Genomic DNA, 27,804 nt, shown 5'->3' on the forward strand with positions numbered 1-27,804 from the left:
TTCTTCATATTCTCTTTTCTCTATTTAATAAAGAATAATTTAATTCCTGCGAGTTGCGGAGCAGAATCATGGCGAAGATTCCGATACTGAATTCTGGTGTCGGACTCTGTTTTTTACTCTTTTTTTCTTCTCTTCTGGTTCACTGTTCTTCCTCCGATGAGGAAATTGGTTTTAATGCCTTCAAGGTTTCGAGCTTCCACTACTCAGAAATCAAACTCGATCCCTATGACTGGCGTTATATAAGAGGTCCGTATCCTTAAATTCTCCTTGTATTTGCCAAAAAAAAAAAACTGAATACTTCGAATTCACCTGCTCGTTGACTTGTTTTTTTTTCTCTTCTTCTTTAATTTCTTAATAGAGAGTAGTTGAAGATCAGGGACGTTTTTGGTTAACCACTTCTTGTCTACTTTCTGAAAGTTTTATGCTGAGTGTGGCTTAGGAGTATAGGAAAGTAAATTAGGTGGTTACTTTGATTCTTGAAAGAGAATGAAAAACTGAAAATCAAACAAAAGCCCTAAGGAGCTGTAAATTCCGTTTGTCCTCTTCTAACAACAATGAATGTATACTTACTCCCCAAGTAAGTTGAACTCATTACTTCTTAATTGTGAGGTGTTGGTGTGGACTGGTAATTATAACAGTAATATTATAAAGTAGTAATAATAATTAAATGTTTTAATGTTATATGTTGCATTAAAGATTTTGCATACTTGAGAAAGATGAAGATTGGGAAAATTCTAGGAAAAAATAGTATTCCAATTGAGGTGTGGTACTGCATGAGAGGTGGGTGGATCAACCCTGTTAACAAAGTCATTATGAAGATCATTAGCACTAACAGAATGCTAGATGAGTGGAGGAAAAGGTGGTTTCTCTCTACAAGAACTTAAGAAGATTGGTGGACTCACTAATATAATTTTACATGGAGATGCTGCTCTTTTTTTAATAATCCTTAGCTTTGTGGCATGCCATATCATGGGTTGTATTGTATTATCTGTCTATTGCTAGTACTTGTGTGAATTTTTTTGTTCTAATTTCCGCATAGAATTTTTTATTGGAAGGTTATTTAATTTCCTGCACCACAGAATTAGATAGGCATTTGGATTAGAAACTTTTTTCCCTGATAGGTGATTAGACACAGTAGTACTTCATTTGTAGGACTCCACACTCTGTGGGTAGAGAAATAGGATTTTTGAAATCACAAATTCATATTTTTGTCCTCACTTGTCTCCAACCCAGTAATCATGCTATATCTTACTACTGTTTTTCTCCATTTGATTTGCTTCAGTTGATCTGCCGCCTTGTTTCTCTTCAATGTCTGTCACACTGAAGACAGATGTAGATATTGTAAGTATGATTACCTTCTTCATTAAATACTGGAAGATATCCAATTCATAGATAAGTTTGTTTTGTTGAACTTTAAGTTCTTCAGATGCTGGTTACATTTTCTAAATGTGCCCATTTACAGTATACACATACTAGTCTCAAGTCAATATTAGAATGACTGGATGATCTGGAAACTTGACTTCTCAAGCCTTCTGTCTTATCTCATAATTGGAAATGCATCAACATCGGATTGAGCCACTGAATCAGTTAGTTAAACTGGCTGAACTGGTCAACATGGCCAGTTAAACTGCTGAACTGGTCAACATGGCCAGTTAAACTGCTGAACTTAACTAAGTAATAAATCTTTTATGTTCTTTTTCATTTGAGGTATACTTAATGTCATTGGGCTGACCGAAGTTAGTTCACTGGTTCAATCATGTCGGACTCACACCACTGACTGGGTTAATATCTTGTTAGGTTGATAGTGATTAAATTAGGTATATGTTTTGAAATGTGTTGCCTTTAAGTCTGAAATGTAAAATGATCACGTATCAGGTTTCTAGATTTCTTCTTTTGGTTTTTGTTGTTTTATTGTTTTATTGTTTTTCTTATCATCTGTCATGTGTGCAGGATAAACGTACCATAAAAAGGCTACCTAGGAATACTTTACCTTTAATATGTTTCCGAGGCCGCAGTCTCCCTCTTCCAGATATTTCTGACTCCTCCTTCACAGGTTTGGACAACATGCCTTAATGGATATTACTATTTCAGTTTTACATCGTGTGTCCTGCTTGACCAAGTTTGTCTAGTGTTGGCGGAGGGTAATTTTGATGAGCTGAGCCTTAGCTTATGACTGAATGTTTTAGCAATGTAAATAGGGAATTTCAAACCTATCAAAAGTAAAGCTTGTAATATTTTCAGAAAATAATCAGGATATAATGGTTTCTACTTTTTGCATATTTATGATGTATGGTGTTTGCACCTCTTTGGGTGCTTATTCTTGGGTACTGTTCTAAGAATCATTTTACGATGCAATATATATTTTTTTGATGCAGTTAAATCACCTAAATGGGCTTATTTGATTGGAAATAAGCTTTGTGTTGAGTTATATATGTGTCAGGCCTTTGATCCCATGTGTTTTCATTATAATGGGTCTATAATATGGGTAGAGGCTAGGCATACGGAATTAGTTAGTGAAGTGTCTTTATTTTAATTGTGTTAAGTGTTTTAATTAGGCTGGATTAGGATTTCATAAGTCCAGTCCTGTTTTGAGTCAGTTTCCTAGTCAGTTTGTGTTACCTTATTAGTTAAGAATTGGGTTAGGCCTTTCCTTTTTAGTGAAAGAATCTATTTTTGAGTCTTCTATATAAGTTTGTGAGGGAGACTAGCATTGTACACAATAATGAATTGTCTATTTCTACTCAAGTTCTTATGCCATAAGTGCTTTTCCCCACACCAATTTTCTTTCTTCTTTTTCTAGTCTAATCACCTGATGATTCAAGCAGCTAATGCGACTCTTTTATTTTTTGCAGCTTTGGATACTTTCTCCAATATATCTACTGGAGGCATGCGAATACATCCAAGCGAGGAGCAGTGCCATCTTTTGGAGAAAAATATAACAGTGACATTGACAAATGAGCAGGTTTGTGTTGAAGTAAAAAAAATGGAGCTGTTATGATAACCTGTAAAATACCAGATACTTCTTAGATGCAAACTAGCATATTTGTGATATAAAGCTGTCAACGACAATAAGACCTAAAGACGTGCATTTGTTGCCAATGTATATGAATGCTTTCACTACAGAAAAATGAGCTAGTAACAGGAGTGGGTCAACTAAATATGAGGGTCTCTACTAACTAAATTCTTATGTAAAATCTATAAGACAAGCCTCTAATAGTCTGATTAGGACCAAATTGATTTCAAAGAATTCCGGATAATTCAAGTTTGTTGTGAAAAAGTTCATATTGAAATCTATAAATAGAAAATGAACAAGAACATGAAGAAGGAACCCGAATTGCAGATAAAGGCCATACCCAGTGCATGAGGCTCCCACCACTGCCGGTTCTGGGGAGGGTGATAATGAACGCAGCCATACCCCAGATTTCGCAGAAAGCTGTTTCCAGACTCGAACCCGTGACCACTTGGTCACAATGGAGCAACCTTACTGTTGCACCAAGTACCCGAAATGCAGATATCTGCATACTGGCCTCTTCAGTGCTGTCCACTATCTTGTAGTAAATAACTCAGGGAAATTGATCAGAAAATTTTGATCCCAGAATGGTTACATATCCATCTTGTACTGACGTAGGGCCTACAGTTTCAGATTTTTAGGACTGAGCTACGAGGGAATCATGGAGGGAAGGGTCTTCTATGATAGGACGAAGGGATCAAAGAGATTCAGGTTTAAATAGATTGAGGAATCATTGAAAAAGGAAAATATAATAAGTTTATAGATAAAATGTAGGATAATGCTAGGTTTTGAAATAGAACAGAATATGACAGAAGATTAGAGAACAGTAATGTTGTTATGGGACTGTTAACTGTACCCATGAACAGTAATATTTGAGAGGGACAAGAAGATATGGAAGAGAAGGAGGAAAACCTACCTAGTGTTTCATGTTTTCAGCTCCAAGCTTCTAAGGAGATACTCAATTTCTTGTTCATATTCTCTTAGCTTAAATACATCATAAATTAAAACCCTCCTTTATAAAGATCCAATTAAACCCAATTTGCACGTGGATTCCGATAATGACTTCCAGACATAAAAATAGTAAAAATTGATACTAAGTAGCCATTTCATCTGTATTATAAACAGTAAATTTGGACTTGATAAAAATAGTAAATCACAATTCACTAAAGCTATTAACATTTATAATAATTAGTAATTTAAAAAACGTATTTCCTAAGAACATTATATTAATATCAAATCCTAAATATCCCCTAAAAAAATGTAGTGTTAATCCTGTGAAATGATAGTCATCCCCAATGTTGACAACTGATAATAGCCAATCAATGAGTCTAAAATAATTGAATCCTTGGTTGCCTTGGGCGCCTTGGCGGGTGCCTGGTCCGTCTTGTTGGTGTCGCCTTGCTTTTGGACCCTCTCCAACACCTTGGTCGCCTTGCCACCTTGATAACTATGCTTTGCATGGTGAGGAAGTTTCTTTTAAACTGTGATTGAATGTTTCACAGACCTGGAAAGGCTCCTTAGAGAGGGTCTGTTTGACGCCAAATGGTCCAAACTGCTAATTAGCAAAACGAAACCTGGCCTCTTCCTATTTTTTTGGGGGGGGGGGAGGGGGGTTTGGGTAGGGATGTTAACCTCACCTTAAACCAGTGCAACATCAAAAACTCTACAACAACAACAACAACTCAGTCTTATCCCAACTAAATGGGGCTGGCTACATGGATCCTTTCCCTCCAATGAGCTCTATTTGAGGTCATACTTGATACAAGGCCTAAGCTATGCATGTTTTTTCTCACCACTTCTCCTAAGGTCATTTTAGGTTTGCCCCTAGCTCTTTTAGTTCCTTCAATCTGAATCAAATCACTTTTCCATACTGGAGCATCTAAAGGCCTCTGTTGAACAAGGCCATGTCACCTTAAACGACTTTCTCGTAGCTTATCATGTATAGGAGCTACTTCCAAACCAACTCTAATATGATCATTCCTTACTTTATCCTTCATAGTTTTGCCACTCATCCATCTCAACATCCTCATCTCCACTACACTGAGTTTATCTATATGATGCTTCTTAACTACCCAACATTCTGCACCATACATCATAGCCGGTCGTGTGACTGTTCTATAACATTTTCCTTTAAGTTTTAAAGGAATACATCAATCACACAACACTCCGAACGCACCTCTCCACTTCATCCATCCTTTTTTAATTCTCTGTGAAACATCATCCTCTATATCACCTTCTTTATTTATGATTGAGCCAAGATACCTGAATAATCACTTTGCGAAATCTCCCTTTCATCAGTTTTCACCACCTCATTATCCCTCCTAGTGTAACCAAAGTTACACACCATTTACTCCGCCATCATCAGCAAAAAGCATACACCAAGGAACCTCATGAATATATATATATACACCTTTGCCCCCATGAACAGTAATGTTTGAGAAGGACAAGAAGATATGGAAGAGAAGGAAGGAGGAAAACCTACCTAGTGTTTCATGATTCTATAATTCTCTGTGAAACATCATCCTCTATATCACCTTCTTTATTTATGATTGAGCCAAGATACCTAAATAATCACTTTGCGGAATCTCCCTTTCATCAGTTTTCACCACCTCATTATCCCTCCTAGTGTAACCAAAGTTACACACCATATACTCCGTCTTCATCAGAAAAAAGCATACACCAAGGAACCGCATGAAAAGATATATATATGTATACCTTTGCACCCTTATGAAAAGATAATGCATCTCATGTGCTGTTTGTGAAATTGATATCTAAATCACATTCAAACCCAGTAGAGGAGACAGCCATATGATGTGGTTGTGCTAATAGTTAATGAATCTAAAAACTAAATGTGTTTTTAAACCGCCATGGCACATTGTGCTCTGACTATGTAATTCCCTATTATAAACTTTTCTACCTTTTGCTTGCCCTGATTTCAATTGTTCCAAAAGTCTTGGTTCAAATCTACAGGACCTCTGAATAATGATGATTGACAAGATTCTCCAGAATGCTGAATAGTTCAACTACCTTTTAATGAATGATGTATTTATTAATAAAGAAATTAATAGGAATAAATAGGATAGAAGCATAAAGCGCACCAAATTTGCAATAATGAGGTCCAAACCTTATGCATAATAACAAATTTTGTTCAACGCACTGACCCCTTGTTTGGCAAATGTGTCTTTATCTCATTAGCTGACCTTGGTGAGTTGGTGTCCAATGAGAAAGGAGTTATTTTCTTTGTCTCCCCCCCCTCCTTTATTGTGTGTTTTTTTTTAAAATTTTCATATCATGCTTTGAATCTGGTTAGTGACTAGGAAGGATCTCCAACTGAGAATGTTTTCTTGCAGATTTCTCCAGGAGTCTGGTATTTTGGCCTTTTTAATGGCAATGGACCTGTGAGAACACAATCAAAAATGGTAAGAATCGTTAACACAAGCTTACGAATGTCTTCTGCATTACTTGTTCTGTAAAATCTTCCCTTATTTGAGTTTATTGTTTTATTGTCACCACAGTACCAGCAATATATAACCATTAGATAGAAGAATTTTGTCAACCATAGTTGAAAATTTCAGTCTAAATATTGAAATTTTGACATTTATCCTGCCTTTGAGTTTCGACCAGATCGAAATGAAACCACCATCAAATTGTGTAATGCTTCCCAATTTTATGGTTTATTTCATCTTTTTTTAATTGAATGTTGTATTTTATAGGGATAAATTATGTGTAGACTAGGCTATATAAGTGAAATGTTACAATAGTCTATGTTGTACACTAGCAACCTAGGGTCTGAAGCTAAACTACCATTTTGGTTTTTTTCCCCCATCCAATCTAATGATAATGATTTAAACATGTGTTAAGATGTTTAAATAGGCACTACAAGAAGTTTCAGGGCAAAATTTCATCATTTGGCCACCAAAATGGCCATTTCGAGTTGACCTGCAAAATGGGCCAAATTTCGATCCCATTTCGTAGATTTTGACAATATATTTCAGTTTTGACCGGGGTCAAAATCCTGCTCGAAACCGAAATTTGGAACCTTGGTGTCGACAGAAGTTCATTCTTCACTGGTGGTCAGAGTCATATATATTGTAAGACAAAAGTAGGAAATGTGTTATACTTTTTGGAATTCATTGATGTAGATTACTTAAATGTTACCAGAACAAGTTACCAAATTGTTACAAGAGAAAATGAGAAGGTTGGTTAAAATCAATGGTTCAGGTTGACAAGCAAGGGAAATTAAGGATTCTGAGATTTTTTCCTGCAGTCATCTTTGCCATTTCATATGATCTGTCACAAGCTTTTTTTTTATCCCTTTCCCCCCCACTTTTCTGGTGTACCGACAAAAGGCTTTTGCTTCATTAGAAGCGAAAAGGTTGCTTCTAGAAACCATAGATGGGTCATGGGTGAAAACCTTATTTATAATTTCTCTTGTCAATTCATTGATATTCCTTCATTCTCTAATGGATGTTTGAAGCCATGATTACAGGGATGTCTTTCTTAGGCCATATTTGGTATGATTTCTATTTCAATTTTGGATAGATTTAATGAAATAAACAAATAATTTTTTTTGTCAAGAATTTGAAGTTGTTTTGGTTGTATCAATATGAAATATTTCAAGAATAAGAAATCCATTTGGTAGTTCAATTTCTGAGATAAATTCTCTATATTTCTTTGGGAGACGGAGGTGGTGGCAGGGGTGGGGGTGGGGGCGGAGGCGGGGTGGTAGTAAAAGTGGTGGTAGTGGTGTGACCATCAGGAGAAGAAGGGTGGTGTTTTATTTTTAACAGAAAATTACTACTTTGGTAACTTTGCCCGTCAAATTAACCATGTGCTCATTAAAGAGCAAGATTTGAATCAATTTTAATTTCAAAATTGAAACAGCTCCTCAGCTATTTCAGAATTTCTCTTCCATTTGATTTCTATTTCACTGAAATAAGATGCAAAAATCAAACCAAACAATTTCCGAAATAGAAATCACCCCCCGAAATTGAAATTGAAATCATACAAAATCAGGCCTTAGATCCATGTTTTCTTGATTCTATCTCTGGCTTATAGTGAAGTACACATAATCTATTGACTACTACTTCTGTGGCAACGATGCAGATTTCTCGAGGCTCATCATTCTCCTTCAGTGGCAACATAAGTGTGGAAGGATGCACAACCTTGACAATGTTAGGCCCATATTGCAACCAGACAGTTGATCTACTATCTTGCGCAAGATCTGATGTCTATGGGGGTCCAAAAAATCTTTCAGTATCTGACATATACAACAAGACAGTGAAAAATGTCATTGATTGCAGAAATTCATATGAAGATAAATGCCATGGAAATGGTGAGCGAAAGATATACTCTTTGGAGATACTAGGGACAGCAGTGCAGTTGACAATTATGGCTACAGGTGTCAGATTCAATCAAACACCTTCTGCAATTGGCACACAGGATTATAGTGAAATTATTCTTATGTGTTATGCTCGGCATGGTTCGATTCCACTGACTACCTTGCATGATTATTCCGGTGATATAAGTAAAAAACCTTTGGTTATTGATTTTCCAAAGGAAGGTAACTGGTACTTTACTATTCAACCTATCAATCAGTCAGACGTCCATGGGAGGATGGTAGAACAGAATATCAACAGTAATGTTTGCTATTCTTTGGAGTGGCAAGCAATTGAATGTCCTGTGGGAAAGAGTGGACCAAACTGTACATGGCAAAGCTATATGCTCCAGGTGAAACTATTGATGAACATTTTTTTCCTAAACATTTTATTTTGCCAAGTTCTTCCATTTTTGAGTTCCCATGAGTGTTTAGTTGATCAATCTTAATTTTTCAATATGGATATCCACTGTCAACTTGGGCTTGAATCAGAAGCCTGGTGAGCAAACTTAACAAAGCAATGATGAATCCACTGAGTTAACAGGTAAGAAGTTACCAGGAAAGATGAGTGGTGTGTATGTAAGCACTGAAAGGCAGCGAAGATAGATCTTAGGTAGAAAAGACTCGAAAGAGGCCAAAAACGTAACTGCAGGAATTCTTCTATTGATGTGGTCGGACTCTATTACGGATTTCTGACCATATTCTCCATAGGGACCTCTTATCTCTTCCTTCTCCGAGCTTGGGTTATGGAAGAAGGAACTGAAAAGAACAAGAAGTCAACAACTGGTTTTATTACGGGACAGCTGATGATGTTCATATCGATCTATCATGCGCAGCTACATCTAGCATTGGGTAGACCTCATACAGTAACTGTTCTAGTTCTATCGTATCTTAATTCAAGACCTGCTTCAGGGTTTATGTCTCCACCCTAGCCATGCTGGGCAACAAAAACCATTCACAAGGTTGAGTTTGAACTGAGGAAATGGCTCAAATAGACCAACTCTCTATCTGCAGGATAAAAATGGGAATGAAAAAGGATTGACCATGAATTCCATTCCTTGATCTATTTTAAGGATTGCCTAAATTGATAAGAAGCCTCACCCCAGCGGATATTTGTTATTGATAGAGAAATAAAAACTAAATACACTTGACACTCAACTTATTTCTTTGGTTCCTTGCATTCATTCACTTAGATTGGTAGAAGTTCCTGGTAGAATATTGGGTGGCCAAGATGATTTTGACCTGGTTATTCTACAGACTTTGAGAACTACAACAATTTCAAAGAACCCATATCATTAAATCATTCTCTCTCCAATATGAGTTACTTTACTGCTGGGTAGCGGGTGCACTTCAGCCCCATAAATACTGCAAAGAACAAAATAGGATCTTCTACGCTAATGGCTATTGGCTATCCATGAAATGGACAGCATAAAAATTGCTGTCCCTCTCAGATCTAAAGATTGATACGTTCTTCTGAATTCCTTCAGGTTAGATATCTCCAAAAATTCAACCAGCGACACTTCCAAAAATAAAAAAAGGATTTCCAAGGGTGAAGGTTCCACAGGATCCAACCATGCTTAGCAAAGCATTAGAAGGCCTTTTGGTTTCTCTCTCTCCCCCCACCCCTTGATTAAAATGGATAGGTTACCTTTTTATTTCTTTGCTGCCCTTCTATAGGGAACCTTTTCTGACTCCACTTATCTACTGTGTCAGTGGGCCTTCTGGCCTCTGGGATTCAACCAAAGGCCAAAATGCATCCCATGGGACTCTATTGTTGCTTCATTTTGAATATTTATGCTTGAGAAACAAAACAATTAATTATTTGTACTCTTTCAGTTTTTCTCCTTTGAATCTGTAATGTATCCATTTCGTGGAGCGATATCCATCTCTTTTATCAGTCATAAACACATTTCCTCCTATGAATCTCTGCATCTCATTGAACTTGATCCCCATATTTTTTATATTCAAATATAAATTCTTACGTTATCAGAACTTGCTTCCAATTTTTCTTTTTGTTTTCTCATTCTAAATCATGTTGAATTGCAGTTTATTTTTCTAATATTTTTTTCTTACCGTTGATGCTTGAAGAAAATCATTTGCAGGAGTAATGTATTGACCAGCTGAGAATGGTTGTCTGCAGACAGTTCTTAGGAAAAACCCGTCTGGTCCTTTTGAATCTTATTATTTGCCAATGGATGAAAAGATCTCCTTACAGTCGGGATTTGATTTTCCTCTGGAGCCCCTTTTAAGCAACATCTCTATTGGGGACAAATTAGATTTTGCCTGGACTTATTTTATTCTGGACATTCCCCGTGGCGCGGCTGGAGGAAATATACATATCCAACTAGATTCAGATGCAAAACTGGACTATGAAATATATGCCAGGTTTGGAGGATTACCATCTCTTGATACCTGGGATTATTACTATTCAAACAAGACGAGCTATAGCAATGGATCCATGTTTTTCAAATTGTATGATTCAAGTGATGAAGAATCCAATTTTTATATCCTATATGCTGGAGAAGGAACTTGGAGTTTTGGGTTAAAGCATCCAGTTCATATAAGCAGTTCTTCTCAAACGACTATGTCTATTTCTGTTGAGAGTTGCCCACAAGGATGCTCCTCTCAGGGAAAGTGTCGCTCTGTTGTGGAGGCCAGTGGATTGACCTTGTACAGGTTACATATTCATATCTTATGCTTTTCTTGAGATCTCTTGAATGATTGCAGTGTTATTCTGCATGAGGACTTCAGAGTTGGTTTCAATTTTATTCTCTGCATGCAGAACCTGTTATTGCTAACATTTACTACATGTTAATTTTCAGCTATTGTTCTTGTGATCGGAGACACGGAGGCTTTGATTGCAGTGTTGAAATAGTTACACATAAAGGTAATTTCATTTCAAATTATATTAGAATTGGTATTTTGTATATCTTTGGCAATTGATTTATCGATGTTAAAAGATTGCTGCAGTCCCAAATAGGAAAATGAAAAGTAGTTGTGTGTCAGCTGAGAAAAATATTTCTCCCAACTACTTGCACTTGGGTAAATGCCTTGCCATTCCAATCTACCTAGGTTCATATATCCTTTTAAATCTTAGTAATCCCTTTCTTTTATGGCCACTTTGCCCGAAGTCCTTTTCAGTCTTCCCTTGACCTTTTTGTGCCTTAAACTTGCATAATATCAACAGAACCATCTCAGTTGAACCTCCCCCATTTTGTCCCCATTGTTGTTACCGTGAATGTATTCATTTCTTTCACAAAGTAATTGTTATGCATCATTAATTGTATGTTATGTTACTGTTTCTCTGATATCTGGGAGAAGGATCAATTCCAAGCTTGCCTATGTGGACCATGCGGTGTTTCGATACCAGTTTTTTGGGCCTCTTGAATGGATGGGTTGGCAGTGACTATTCAACAACCAAAAACTATGATGGTATTTTCTAAGTATGGTTATGGTGGTGCATTCTGACTGCAATAAAACCCTCAAATATGCAATTTTAGGGTATGAGATATTAAACAAATGTTATTGTATTGGAGTGGTAAATACCTAGAAAAAAAGAAGGAAAGTAAACAGTAACAACCATGTTTTGAGGGCTGAATGCATAAAAATAATAAAGACAACGTTTTAACAAATAACAAAGTCAAGAGGCCAAAATGGTTTACCCTTAAAGCGTGACTAGTCATACTTAGGTTTCCGACTTCTTGGTGGCGCCTGACTAATGTCTGAGTTGGTTTGTCCATGCCCAACATGGCAGTTGTTTAATAACCCAAATTGTTTCTAAATTGACCAGAAAATTTATTGTAAGCTGGGTCTCAACCAATCTATTGAAGCCACTTGATATGGGCCAACCGGTTGCCTTACTCATTGATAAGACCTAATTTTTCAGGAAGCATCTTTACTTAGAACAGCCTCTTCAGTGGCTTGCCAATCAATCTGTCGTTCAACTTGGTGATGCATCTACTAGGTCTAATAATTTAACTATTGCATGTTTTCATGACCTAATGCAGGGCATATATGGCAGTCCATTGCTCTTATTGCATCAAATGCAGCAGCCATACTACCTGCATTATGGGCACTTCGTCAAAAGGTAAAGCCTACTTCTATGTACCCTATGAGGCTGGAAATTATGAAGAATTAAAAATCTATTATTGAATGGAATACAAATCAAAAGAGAGCTTAGGAAGGGTGTTCTTGTTTATACTATAGTTCTTGATAAACATGAAGAAATCAATTGTACTTATTATCTCTCTAATTCCTTATGAGTTTGTCTGCTTCAAATGATTTAAAAGTAATGTTTTTTCGGACCAAGAGTCTCTTTATTTGTCTAATACTGCAATCCATTTTCTTTTGATTTCTTGGTTTTTTATTTTTCTATTAATGATAAACCGTAACCCACAAACTCTGTGGACCTCTATTGTTCTCTGTAGGCATTTGCAGAGTGGGTTCTCTTTACTTCTAGCGGAATATCAAGTGGATTATATCATGCATGCGATGTAGGCACCTGGTGTATTCTTTCCTTCCATGTTCTACAGGTAAATGGGTTGCTTCTGTAAATCTTTAGGTAGAAAATTCAAAAGAAAGGTTGAAGAATTATACGGAGATGAAGTTCCCCTTAATGAATAAGAAACTAAAAACTAAAACTTCAGTTGGTTTTTATTCAATATTTGTGTGGTCTACTTTATCCATGTTGGACAGAATACGTATAGTTTATTTGCATTGGGATAACAACAACCAAATCTTGTTGGTTCTAGGTTTTTCCTATATGTTACCAGCATGGTTGTCACGGCATCTAGGTGACCCAAGGCAACCAAGTTAACACCAGTTGTCAAGGCTCCTGGATGCCAAAGCGGTAACCTAGGCGACACCTTGACAACTATGGTTACCAGGATTTAGCATCACCCTTGCAAATTGTTTATCCATACATTCAGACAGGGATTTGGCATCGAGTTCCTGCATTTTTTTTTTTTTGGGGGGGGGATCCTAATCTCTTCTCAAACAGGTGGTGTAATAGATAATAACAAAACCTTTTATTTTGAAATCCTCTTTATAAATTAGAGAAAAGGTACAGTTGGAACATGAAGCATGTTTATATCTTAATTTGATCCCAATAGAACTATGAAAATTATTTTATAATAAAAGGAATTCATTATATATTTAAAAGATTGTGAAAAAAACTATATTCCTCCGGAGTCCCAAATCTTAATTTTTTTATTTGCAAAGTCCCACATCTTGTATTGGCGTGGAACCTCAACACCTATACCCACATCCTGGTAAATTTGGCTTTCGTCATAGGAAACCCAGAAAAGCACTATGAGAATAGGCAGCAGTTGTTCATAGAAAATGCTAATAATATCCAAATAAATGACTTCAAGTAGTATGACCAAAGAAGGTTTAGTGAAGATCAGATACAGTATAACTTGGAATCAAACTAAGACCAATAACTGCATCAATAACTCGGTAAAGACTGTGTGTATAAACATAATGACCTATTATGTAATGGAAAATATGTCCATATATGCAGTGGAAAGGTAAAGTGATGCAGATTCATCACTGAAATGGGCTTGTTTTATTAGGAATAAGTCTAGGGTTGGGTTCTATACATGTTGGGCTTATGGTCCATTGGGTTTTCAATGTAATAGGCCACTTTAATGGCCTAAACTATGGGTAATAAGGTTGCATACGGGATTAGCTAGTTTGTTTCTTTACTTTGTTTATTTTTAAGTTGTTTTGGATTAGTTCAATTGAACCAGTTTTATGTGGTTCAATTTAAGTTACAAGTAAATGTTATTAAGTGTTTTAGTTGGGCTGGATTAGGATTCTATAAGTCCAGTTATTTTTTAAGTCTGTTTTCTTTTTTATTTCAGTTTCCTAGTCAATTTAAGTTTTCTTATTAGTTAAGGATTGGGTTCTGCTTTCCTTTTCAGTGTTTGAGTTTTCTATATAAGGTTGTAAGGGGGCAAGCATTGAACAAGAATTTTATAAATAAAGTTGCTGTTTTTGCTTGCCTCTTCATGTTTGAAGATCTCTTGTGTTTGATCAAGATCCCTTGTGTTTGATTAAGGAACCCCTTGTGTGCGATCAAGGTAGGCTGGTGTTTGATCCAATCGAACCTCCTTGTTGATGTGTGAAGCCCGGGTGTTATTTTCTGTTGTTCTTATTATTCCATCATATTCTTTATCCATTAACAAGTAATTCTTCGGTTTTTCTGCAACTAGAACCTTTGCTTCTAGAAGTTCATATGCAAGGCCTTTTTTGCATGAATTCTGTCTAGGGCAATCCGACCATTAGAATCCTTCAATATTTTGACCCATTCTTCATCAACCCTAATTAGAAACTCGATTCCAATTGGGTAAAATTCTGACCTTCTGATCTGTAATTATTTCAGGTTTCCTATTATGCCCCTAGTCCCCATTAAAATCTGCACTTCATCTTCAACCTCTAAACCCTAATTGCAGTAGCTAAATTACTATTTTACCCTTAATCCTATTGCTAATAGGAATCACTCTGAACTCCTAGTCTAACCACTTGATTGGACTGAAATTTTCAGTAATCATTCCCCTCCATACCCCCTATACTCGACCTCACTTCCAGCCCCATTCATCCATCTAATTTTGTGTTATTGATAATCTCCCCAAATCTGGAATTATTCTCTGTGAAAAGATCTTGTTTGGCTACTGTTTTGATCATTCAAATGCTGTACTACATTCTGAAGTATTTGTGATGTAGTTAATGGCGTCCAATCAGGCCTATCAGACCTTGGAATACTTTATTTTGGCCCATGGTTAGGTTTTATGGGCCTTGGGCTTGTTATTTTTGGGCTTAATTAATGTAATGGACTTCTTTTATTAGCCAAAAGTTGGTATTTAAGGGGTAGACGGGATTAAGTTGATGGATAATATTATGTGGGGTCCATCAGTAGATGTTTAGTATTAGGGAGTCTTTTAGTTCTTTTAAAGTCTTATTTTAGGGTTTTTACTAGTTAGGAAGTCTATCTTCACTAGACTAATATTTCTTTTTTTATTTAAAGCTTGTTGATGCGGTAGCACTCGATTGGTTGGACCAGCATGATCGGCTTTGGAAACCTAAAGCCATACGGAACCGCCCCAACCCAGGTTGTGGTCCAATAAGGGCTGGTAATAGTTTAATCTTTATGTCTTTTATTTTCTTATGCTTTCTTTGGGTAGGATACGTAGGAGATGGTAGGCTGGTTATTTTTTAACTCTATTTTAGTTTTAGAGTTGGATTAGGAGATAGAGTTTGGGTGCAGGTTAGTTTCAGTCTTACATTCTAGTTAGTAGTATTTTGATTTTTCGTTTATTTATACCTTGTAATCCATCGCTGGAAAAACAAATTTGAAATAGAGATTGAATTGCTTAGCTTGAGTGTGTGTTTATTTGATTCCCTCGCTCCTGATGCAGATCTTAAGACCTACATCCGTAGGAAGAAGTCCAAGTGATAGTTAAATAGTTGCTGTTTTGTTTGCCATACTTAGTTTATTTCAAGTCTTTTTAAGTCTTTATGTTTGGGTCCACACCTTTCCACACATAGAGATGTTGTGTTTTGTATTGCAAGTCAGCTAGGTGGAGTTCACTCCTAGTCTGATTTGGAGAACTTGGCCTTAGGCCTATAAATAAACCAAATCGTGGGGAGTCTCATTACCCACGAATTTTAGAAAGAAAAAACGAAGCTGGAGCTCTGCAACTTGTCTTCCTTGCGAAGAAAATCTTGTGTTTGATCAAGATTTGAAGGAATCGATGTTTGATCCGGTTGACACCTTCCGGTGTGAAGCCCGGGTGGTTCATTGGCTACTATTCTTCATCCTCTACTGCTGTGCTACTGTTTGGGAGATCTGAATTCATTGAGTTCATTATCGCATATTCTACAGACCTTAATTTCAATATCAGAAAAATTAAATAAATAATTGTATACAGTGAAGCACCTAACACTAGCTGAGCCGCTGGTGCAAAGGATTTACAGAAAAAGGGAAGTACCTTAACTTTTGTGTCACTTCTTTGTTCATATCTATGTTATCAAAATAGATCTACAATTAGCTTTCGATCTGCCATTGAGGCTGTCAGGTTCTATTGTGCGAATGCTTGCTTAATCATTATTGTGACTTCGTTTCAGTGAGTAAATATTTTTAACTGTGATATGGTGTCAGTTTATGGACTTCTGGCTTTCTTTCATGGCTGTTGTGAGCACTTTTGTGTACCTTGCTGCCATTGATGAAGTCTCCAAGAGGACAATTCATACATGTGTGACAATTCTTACAGCTCTCATGGCTGAAACTGGTGCAACCAGGTAAATGGATGTGGTCTTATGTATTATTTTTTAGAGTTGTTGTGGTAGATTGTTAAAATATAATTTGCCTCTGCAGGTCTGCCAATATAATTATTGTCATATCTATAGGAGCTCTGGGCCTTGTCACTGGATGGCTGATAGAGTTCTCTACACAATATAGATCAATATCTTGGTCAGCAGAATTATGTCTTAATATTCCTGAAAGGTGTGTTCCCTTTACCTGACAAGTTGCAGGTTTTGTTTTAAATTATCAATCTTTCTGAGCACCGATTGAAGGGTAGGTGACCTTAGAATAGCTTTCTCATTACTTTCATCATTTGTATTTAGATGACCTGTTATGTGCTGTGTACCCATTGAAGTTTACTCAAATTTTTATTCTCAATGGGGTAGCAATTAAAAAAAAGGGGTATAGCACAGCCAAAAACGGAACAGAGTTTAATTAACCCCCCCCCCCCAAAAAAAAAGAAGAAGGTTGTCTCATTGCTAAAGGGTTCCCATCTCAAATATTGTATTTCAGAAAGAAGGGGGGGATGCTTGAATACTTGGTTATTGAAGGTTCTAGTGATCTGGTGTTAGAGAGTGGACTATTTCACATGAATACTGGTGCAATTGGTGGAACCTGCCAAGGAAACATTGTGTTAGACTTGGTGATCCCCAAAAGGTTGGATTTGTTGACTAGGATAAATATTCAGCAAAGAAAATAAAGAAAGTCATAAAATATACCAACTTATTCCTCCCAAATCAAACCTCGCTTTCCAGCCCAAAGTTAAAGTCTTTGACTCTGTAAAGCATAAGCACATCCACCTTTCAGTAAACCAATATTGTGGCAGATACTACGAGCATCCCAACTGATGCAGATTTATTACCAAACTGGGCTTCTTTTCTTAGGAATAAGTCTAGGGTTTGGTTATATATATGTTGGGCCTTTGTTCCTGTAGACAGCTCTGAATATGAATGCTTGAGTGATCTGAATCGATCACCCAGGCCCTTTATTTATAGTAATCTGAAGTACATGTAATTGAAGTAAAACTCCTCAGTCCTAATCCTACTAGGAATTCCTAGTACAACTAGGAATCCCAGTAGTACTGGTGAGGAGGAAAATACAATAAAACAGTGGAAAATAAAAAATAAAAGAAAGAAAAAGAGTAATCCTAACACAACTAGGACTGCAATCCTAACACAAACACAACTAGGACTGCAATCCTAACACAACTAGGACTAGTTCCCCAATCGGGTAACTAGCCTATCTCAACACTCCCCTCAAGTTGGAGCATAAATGTCAACCATGCCCAACTTGACAAGAATAGGATGAAAAATCTTTCCACTTAAGCCTTTAGTAAACACATCGCAAGTGGTCGGAAGATTGCACAAACGGAACACACACTAGCCCTCCTTCCAACTTTTCTTTAATAAAGTGTCTCGCAACCTCCACATGCTTGAAGTACGATCATGCTGAACCGGGTTGTGAGCAATACTAATAGCAGCCTTGTTGTCACAATACAACATCATGGGAAGAGGAAGCAGAGTCACGATATCTTGTAATAAACTTTTGAGCCACAACATTTCACAAATACCTTGTGCCATAGCACGAAACTACCTTGCTAGATCTTGCCACGGCGTTACGCTTTTACTACGCCACGTAACAAGATTGCCGCCAACAAATGAGCAATAGCCGAAATGGACTTTCTATCGGAGGAACCAGCCCAATCCGCATCGATATATGCCGACACGAAGATGACCATTCCGAGACAAAAGAATACCTTTACCCGGTGCTGATTTTAAATATCGAAGGATCCGGATAACGACATCCATGTGAGAGGAGTGTGGATCATGCATGAAGCTGACTAACCATACTCACAGATCTCTTGTATGTCGGGTCTTGTATGAGACAGATAGATGAGCTTACCAACCAATCTTTGATACCGACCTTTATCAACGGAGTTCCCTCCTTTTCTTTAAGTCTTGTAGTAGCATCCATAGGTGTATCGGAAGGATGACACCCTAGCATTCCGGTCTCGGTCAATAAATCTAGGATGTACTTTCTTTGAGAAAGAAAGATGCCTTTAGAAGATCTAGCAACTTCTATCCCTAGAAAGTACTTTAGTTTTCCTAGATCTTTTATTTCAAATTCTCGCCAAGATAAGTCTTCATGGGTGATTTCATGATTATCATTCCCGGTCCACAATATCATCAACATAAACTATTAGGAGAGTTACCTTTTCACCATTTTTCTTGATAAACAAAGTATGATCAGCGTTGCTCTCGCTTATAACCTGCAGAGACCATTGCCTTATGAAATCGTCAAACCATGCACGAGGGGACTGTTTGATCCATATAAAGCACGCTTCAATTTACAAACTTTCCGCCGGTCTTATCACAAGAGAATCCGGTGGAATGTCCATGTACACTTCCTCGTCAAGTTCTCCATGGAGGAAGGCATTCTTCACATCTAATTGTTGTAACTCCCGGCCAAGATTCACTGCACAAGAAAGTAGCACTCGACGGTGTTTAATTTCGCGGCCGTGCAAAAGTCTCTGTGTCGATCCCATAGGTCCGAGTAAATCCTTTTGCAACCAAAGCGTGCTTTGTATCGATCCCGAGTGCCATCTACCTTGTTTCACCACAAACACCCACTTACATCCAACTGGTTTCTTTCTGGAGGAAGAACCACAAGTTCCCATGTATTATTCTTTTTAAGGCTTGCATTTCTTCCATCATTCTTGCTTTCCACTTGCCATCGCAAAGCTTCCCGCCAATTTTGGGGAATACGAAGAAGAAAGAGAGGAGACAAATGTACGAAATGATGGAGAAAGGGAGTCATAAGAGACTACATGAGAAATGGGGTCTTTGGTACAAGCCCGAACACCTTTACGATGAAGCGATAGGTAAATCGGGAGATGAAGGAGAGGATATGTTACCTGGAGATCGATCCGGTTCGGGCCGACAATTGTGGTGGTCTTTGGAGCTACAGTGGATGGAAGGCTTGTATTGGGAATGTCCCTGTGATATGTTTTGAGATTAGAGTCGTTAATTTTCTTACGAAATTCCCTAATGGTTTGTTGGGTCGAGTCACCTCCCCACGAAGGAATTATCACCGATAGGATTTTCAGCATCCTCTAAGTTCTCCCACCGGGAAAAGCCGGTGGGGAAGTAGGAGAGGGAGAGGGGAGGAAACAACGATCGGTTGAGGGTGGGTGAAATAGGTAGTTGGACTCGGAGTGCGGGTGCGTATGGGAAGGTCAACCATCGCATCTTCACCAAAAGTCTCCCCCGAAGAGGTGTGGGGTGATAATAAGATAGAGTTTCATGAAAGACAACATCCATCTTTGGTGAAGGTGCGACGGGTAGGAGGATGGTGACACTTATATCCCTTTTGGGAAGGAGAGTAACCTAAAAAAATACACGGGTCCCACGGGGTTCAAGCTTGCCGGAGATCGGGTATCGCGAACATAACAGACACATGACCAAACTCCTTTGGTGGGACAACAAAGGTGGAGGACCCTGCGATAATGAAGCGGGGTGGCGAGTTAAGGACTCGAGTAGGGAGCCTATTGATAAGATAGGCGGATTGAGACGACATCTCCCAATATTGGGAAGGGACGAGAATGGGCAAACATAAGAGCCGAGTCACCTCGAAGGTGGCGGTTTTTCTTTCAGCCGCACCATTTTGGGTGGGGTATCAACACAAGCTGTGCGATGGAGTATTCCATGGGCGCAGTCTTCTTGGCGACCATCCATGTATTCTTTACCATTGTCACTACGCAATATCTTGAGAGGACGAGTGTATTGGGTCTGAATCATTTTATGAAAATTTTGAAAACAAGAGAAAACTTCACTTTTGTTGTGCATTAAATATACCCATGTACACCTAGAATAACAATCAATGAAAGAAACAAACCAACGGTGGCCTTTAAGGGATGGTTTGCGGCTAGGCCCCCAAACATCGAGTGAACAATATTAAAAGGAGAAGAGCTTCTTTTATTAGAAATAGAATAAGTAGAACGGTGTTGTTTAGCAAAACACGAGGCTTCACAAAAAAATCATCTTTATGACATTCTTTAGCTAATCTTGGAAATAAAAGGGATAATGTTCCTAAAGGGGGTGACCTAGTCTATTATGCCATTGTTGAAGTTCGAAGAAACTAACGCACTTTGAGGGATGGGAGAAGCAAAGCGGTGGTGAAGTAAGACTCCCGATATCAGCGGTACAATCCACCATGCATCTTACCACATCCAATCGTCGCCCCGTTGCGGATCCTCGAAACACACGGTGTGAAGGAAAAAGGTTACTTTACAATTTAGGTCACGGGTAAGACTACGATAGAAAGAAGATTAGTGGTAAATTTAGGAATATGTAAAACATATGATAAGCTGTAAGGAAGGTGTGCAAGCGATGGAGCCCTTTCCAGAGATAGAGGAGAGAGAGCCATCGACTACTCGTACTTTGTCTTTACCGGATGTAGGAGAGTAGCGAGTAAAGATCTTGGAGGATCGATCATATGATCGATGGCACCGGAGTCTATGATCCAGGGGAGAGGAGACTACCGTGCACGATGACCAACAAAAGAAATACGAGTGAGCTACATTTGAACCTGGAGGAGTGGAAGAATTGGCGGTGTTGTTGTAGCATGAAGCTTTGTAACATACTGACGAAGCTTGAAGTTCATCCTTGGATAGTCCAAGTGTCGATGGGAGGGTAGGAGTAGCGACTTCGAGTATGATTAGCTTTGTTTTTCGATTTGCGAGCAGCACGTTTAGCCTCAAAGTCGGCTGGTTTGCCATGTATCTTCCAAGTGGCCTTGGTGTGCCACAATTTTCCACAATGCTCACATTTAACGTGTCTTCTCAAATTTAGAAGTATCGGAAGCGAAGGAGTAGAACCAGCCCGATGCCGCAATGCCGATCGATCCGGAATTGTAGTATTGAGCATAGCAGTTCTTGGCGATCTTCAGCTGTTAACAAGGCATAAGACTGTTCCAATGTAGGGAAAGGGTCTTTGCCTAGAATCTGAACCCTAATTGGGTCGTATTCCACATTAAGTCCAGCCAAAAATCATAAACCCTAATTTTGTCAATATGCTTTACGTAGGCAGCAATGTCGGTGGCATTAGTGGGTGATAATCGAGTAATGATCAAGTTCTTGCCAATACTTGCGGAGTTCAGCATAGTATTGAGGGATTGACGAATCATTACGCTTGGTGTCATGGATTTTCTTCCTTAATTCGTAGACACGAGCATCATTCCCTACCGTGAATAGGTGTCTTTGGCAGCCTTCCATATCCGGGCAGCGAGTGTCTAGGAGAAGGTAGCCCGATGCAATTGAAGGATGCATAGAATGAATAAGGTATGACATGACCATGGAGTCGAGTGGATAACCATTTAGTCTTGGCAGCTCCTTCTTGTAGGGATAGGAGTAGTGCTGTAAGGTGTCTGTGTAGCCACGGCCAAAAGCTGTAAGGTAAGTGGATCTGGACCACATTAAATAGTTTGTCCCATCTAGTTTGGTGGGAGAAGCAAAAGGAAGATACTGCAGTCGAGAAGATCCATCGAGTCAGCTGAAGTGATGTCGGACATCATGTAAAGTTCCTTCAAAAATCAGAAAAAACTGATGATGTAATAGGAAACCCTAATCGAGTAGAGCCCCTGGGTTTTAAGGCTGTATGAGTTGCAGCCTTTAGAACTGGCTGAAACAAGGTTGAGTGTCTTCCTTGTAGCGGAGAAAGTGTCCTCCGGACAGTGGCCCCTTCGGATGAGCCAATAAAAGCCCTGAATTGGAGAAGATTTAGATCAGCAGGGACAGATCTGAATGCAAAATAATTGCAGATTTGGATCTGCTGTGGATTAATTCAGATCTGCAGTTTGAATGCAAAAATTGCAGCTTTGGATCTGCAGTTTGAAAACAATAGGGTGTAGATCAGAAGGTGCAGGAATCAATCTCCAAATAAAACCAGAAATCCAGCTCGATTAGGGCAGCAGCTTGATCTCAAGGTTGGAGGAAACCTGCGGCAGGTTCAGATCACCCCAGTATTTGAATGATTTTGGAGAGGTGTCATGGAGGGCAGCAGCTAATTCTTCATTGAATCACCTCAAAGATGCTGCCCTGCATGAAGTAGAGAGTCCGAGAGAGTTGGAGAAGAAGAGAACCAGAAGCCGAGAGTGTGTTGAAGATGGAAACCAGAAAAAATCGAGGGAAGCTGTTCTTAGATCGAGATGGCTCGATACCATGTAGACAGCTCGAATATGAATGCTTGAGTGATCTGAATCGATCACCCAGGCCCTTTATTTATAGTAATCTGAAGTACATGTAATTGAAGTAAAACTCCTCAGTCCTAATCCTACTAGGAATTCCTAGTACAACTAGGAATCCCAGAGTAGTACTCGGTGAGGAGGAAAATACAATAAAGCAGTGGAAAATAAAAAATAAAAGAAAGAAAAGAGTAATCCTAACACAACTAGGACTGCAATCCTAACACAAACACAACTAGGACTGCAATCCTAACACAACTAGGACTAGTTCCCCCAATCGGGTAACTAGCCTATCTCAACAGTTCCCAAGGGTTTTCTATGTAATAGGCCACTTTAATGAGCCTAAATTAGGAGTACATAGGTTGCATACGGGATTAGCCCAATACTTAGTTTATTTTTATGTTTTTTAATTGAACCGGTTCAAATTGGTTGCATCCAATTGGTTCAATTTAAGTGATCATGTGACTTGGTTAAGTGGTCATGTGACAACTTAAGTGGTCATGTGATGTAAGTTGGGCTGGATTAGGACTCTATAAGTCCAGCCATGTTTTGAGTCTATTTCTTTTAGTATTTTAGTTTCTTAGTCAATTTAAATTACCTAATAGGTTAGGGATAGGATTAGGCCTTTCCTTTTTAGAGTAGAAGTTTATTTTTGAGTCTTTTATGTAAGGTTGTAAGGGGGTAAAGCATTGGACACGAATTTGATTAATGAAAAGCTTTTGTTTGCTGCCATTGCTGCTGCCTCGCTTTGTTGAGTGTTGCTCCTTGTGAGTGTGCATCCTTGTGGTTCTATCAAGGTGGAAAGGGACTGGTGGAATCGGTTGACTCTTTACGCCGTGACGGTGGAGGATCTTCTTCAATTCGAAGGTGGTTCTATCCTTCACATCTATTCAAGCTGCTGCCAGTGGAATCTCCAGTAAGTTTGATACCCAATTTCTTCTTCATCCTTTCCCCCAATCAATCCCCTTTATTTTTGGTTTGAATCCCATAAACCCTAACTTTTGCCCTAATTAACCAAATCTGCCCATTCGGCCAACCCTATTACATAACCCTATTCCCCTGGTTCCTAGTGGGATTTCTCCTATCTAGGACTACATTAAATTGGTATCAGAGCTATGGCGGAGGGAAGCTCCAACCAAGCCTCGAAAGACCCACCTCCCTTTGTTTTCAAGACCCGAGTTTGTCTACCCAATGGGAGTACAGCCGTATTAGTTGTTGATGAGAGGCGACGTAACAATATTATTTCACAATCCGTGGTGGATATGTTGTCCCAATCAGGAGAGATTTGCATCATGCCTACAGGTAAAGTCTTTGTTGAATTTGGGTGTTCTTCATACCATGATGGTGCTTGGTGTAAGCCGGTACCATTTCCAAGGAGCGTTATTGCAGTAGGTTGTAATTGGTTGGACGAGCGACAAGGTTGGATTGAACCTGAAAACAACTCGTGTGTCCTACCTGATCGACACTGTCTATACCACTGTTTTATTCTAAAAGGGTTACAACCACAGGTGACCACATCGACTGTACAACCACAGGGAATGCCAAACATGTCAACTCAAACGCAAGTGGCATCGACTGTGTTTGAAGTTTCACCAACGGCTGATGCACCAACAGAAGATTCTACTAAAGCGGTCAATGTTGAAGAGAACAAAGTAGACAAAGCTGAAACAGCTGAAGATGAAGAGGTGGTTGACAGTACTCCACGAGAAATCGTTGGCATTCAAGATGCTGTTCTTGAAGAGGTACAGCTTGTGCCTCAAGTTTGAGATGAGAAGGTTATCAACGTTGAAGACTCTATGAACACGACAGACACAGTTGATATTGATTCAAAGGTCGAACACATAGAGTATGTTATGCAACCATGGGTCTTTGAAGAGAAAGCTCCACACCTTGAAGACTAAATCCCTAAAGTCTACAAGCAACAAGAATTCTGCTGGGGAATGGTCAAAGTTGCTACTCACATGTTGCTTCCCCCTTATCATTACAAAATTCGAGGACGAATTTTTTCAAGCTGGGGAGAGTTGATGCAAATTTATTACCAAACTGGGCTTCTTTTCTTAGGAATAAGTCTAGAGTTTGGTTATATACATGTTGGGCCTTTGTTCCCAAGGGTTTTCTATGTAATAGGCCACTTTAATAAGCCTAAATTAGGGGTACATAGGTTGCATACGGGATTAGCCCAATACTTAGTTTATTTTTATGTTTTTTAATTGAACCGGGTCAAATTGGTTGCATCCAATTGGTTCAATTTAAGTGATCATGTGACTTGGTTAAGTGGTCATGTGATGTAAGTTGGGCTGGATTAGGACTCTATAAGTCCAGCCATGTTTTGAGTCTATTTCTTTTAGTATTTTAGTTTCTTAATCAATTTAAATTACCTAATAGGTTAGGGATAGGATTAGGCCTTTCCTTTTTAGAGTAGAAGTCTATTTTTGAGTATTTTATGAAAGGTTGTAAGGGGGCAAAGCATTGGACACGAATTTGATTAATGAAAAGCTTTTGTTTGCTGCCATTGCTGCTGCCCTGCTCTGTTGAGTGTTGCTCCTTGTGAGTGTGCATCCTTGTGGTTCTATCAAGGTGGAAAGGGATTGGTGGAATCCGGTTGACTCTTTACGCCGTGACGGCTGGGAGGATCTTCTTCAATTCGAAGGTGGTTCTATCCTTCACATCTATTCAAGCTGCTGCCAGTGGAATCTCCAGTAAGTTTGATACCCAATTTCTTCTTCATCCTTTCCCCCAATCAATCCCCTTTATTTTTTGTTTGAATCCCATAAACCCTAACTTTTGCCCTTATTAACCAAATCTGCCCATTCGGCCAACCCTATTACATAACCCTATTCCCCTGGTTCCTAGTGGGATTTCTCCTATCTAGGACTACATTACCAACTCTTTTTCCCCCAAATAATCTTTGATTTCTCTCGCTTTAATCTCTCTATTGATCACATGAGGAACCATATCCAAAAGTCAACTTTTTCCCACAACTTGAGCATTTGGACAATTGGGGGATGGGGATTTCTTGTATCCATTAGTCATCCAGGCCACATCAAATAGGTTTTGAAAAGTAACTAAACTGTGAATATCGAATGCACAACTAATACAAAGATGAGCTGAAATATTTTCGTCCTTTTTGCACATACCACATCTACTAGCAAGCTAACCAGAAACCTCTTTCTTTAAGAGTTCAAAAGTAAGAACCTTTTTCACAAAGCCCGTCAAAAAGTGCAAATTTCTTCTGAAGATTGAGTTCCAAAAAAGCTACTGTTTGTAGAAAAATGTATATCAATATTCTATACTAAGTCCTTGTCAATTGTCAGACTATACAGTCCCCCCCATACACACACACACTAAAAGGGCCAGATTGTAGGGTCCAAGAAGCAGCTCCTCAAGATATCCACTCCTTAACCCAGTATCTCCCCTCTTGAACAAGAAAAGTCTTAACCTATTATCATGAATAGACCCAGATACAGTAAGTGCTGTTGGTATCCACATCTCCAATTTATGTGGCTCCTATTCAAGTGTCGACCCTACCAGTGAGGCTGGATCTGTCTGGTAAAACAGTGTTCCAGCATACCCATTACCCACTGAAACCCCTATCACTCAAACAATTCAATTACCCCTTGGTCGTTATCATGTTGTATTTGTGACTTTGTTCCAATGAAGAAAAATAAAAATGAAATGAAGTAGTATGGTATTTTATGTGATTATGTCCTAGAATATTATGTATACATATTAGAAGTGGGCAGTGAAAAGTTACCCATGGATAATCTATTACTTCCTTTCCTTGAGAAAGTTTAGGAATGTCTCTGCTGCAGATGGCAAAATATTAGAGGATGGATGAGCTATTTCTTCGGGACGTTGCGCAAACGTTTTCGCTGGGCTTTTGTTCTCATGGGTTTTGTTGCATTGTCCATGGCTGCAATTAGCTGGAAACTTGAAAATAGTGAAAGTTACTGGATTTGGCACAGGTATAATGTGACTAAACTCTCTCTCTCTCTCTTTCTCTCTCACACAACCCCCATTTTATATTTGTAATGGTTTTGCAGTGTCTGGCACGTCACCATTTACACATCTTCCTTCTTTTTCCTATGCTCAAAAGTGACTATTATAAATGATGAAAGCCATGGGCCTGTGGACGGAGAATATGAGTTAACTTGGCAGGATTCATTCCCAAGAAGGGAATAACAGAGTAAGTGAGATGATTCAGAAGTCCCTAGAGGGGTAACAATTTTGGTCATTACATAGTAGGAGTAGTTCAGCTTCAGAACCCAGAAGTAGATTCTGACCGCATCAACCTAAGATAATTATTAATATCTATATATATTGTACAGCTTAGTTCTTTCTCCCTAATAAACTGTTCAAGATATAGCTTTTGATAAAGATGAGCAGTTCATCCCCCTGTCCATAAATATATATAGTATTGATTATTTATAGCAGGGGAATGGATTGTGTAAATGTAATGAGAAACTTGGTAACGGTGAAGGATTTTTTTCATCAAAGTAAATATTTCTCGAGTAGTTTGTCAAGTTGTTCTGTAATATATATAGTTAATTATTTTCTTGAGGGATTATATCTTTACTTTTTAACTTAACTCCCCCTCACCCCACCCACCTGTGGGAAGGTGATATGCATTGTCTCGACCATTTTTGCAGTATTTTATGCTCATTGTTCACATTACATTTTAGCAATGCACATAAAAAGTCTAATCTTTTTTTTTTTTTGGATGAGATAAAAGGTCTAATCTTGTTCTGTCATGTATAGAGATTATCGTTTACCAATCTACCTTTTATATTCTAGATATCATGCGACCAAAGTAATTTCCTATCTTATGTCTTTGTTGCTAATGAAATATGAATCATCCACAGCCTGCAAGGA

General features: G+C 38.4%; 1 protein-coding gene across 2 annotated transcripts; it reads left to right on the forward strand.

Moving 5' to 3' along the window:
• LOC122665353 lies at positions 1–27,506 on the forward strand. Of its 2 annotated transcripts, none has more exons than XM_043861481.1 (14): positions 1–246; positions 1,283–1,341; positions 1,951–2,053; positions 2,853–2,962; positions 6,361–6,429; positions 8,117–8,740; positions 10,528–11,063; positions 11,210–11,274; positions 12,395–12,474; positions 12,815–12,919; positions 16,549–16,688; positions 16,765–16,893; positions 26,745–26,897; positions 26,976–27,506. In XM_043861481.1, the coding sequence occupies exons 1-14, from the start codon at positions 69–71 to the stop codon at positions 27,112–27,114; spliced, it is 2,490 nt and encodes an 829-aa protein (XP_043717416.1). In that variant the 5' UTR covers positions 1–68; the 3' UTR covers positions 27,115–27,506. The 2 variants fall into 2 exon arrangements, with proteins under 2 accessions (XP_043717416.1, XP_043717415.1); XM_043861480.1 differs by having other exon boundaries at positions 2–246; positions 1,951–2,045; positions 2,845–2,962.
• The last annotated feature ends 298 nt before the right edge of the window (positions 27,507–27,804 follow it).

Source organism: Telopea speciosissima, chromosome 6 (genome assembly GCF_018873765.1).
Source record: "Telopea speciosissima isolate NSW1024214 ecotype Mountain lineage chromosome 6, Tspe_v1, whole genome shotgun sequence".
Taxonomy (NCBI): domain Eukaryota; kingdom Viridiplantae; phylum Streptophyta; class Magnoliopsida; order Proteales; family Proteaceae; genus Telopea; species Telopea speciosissima.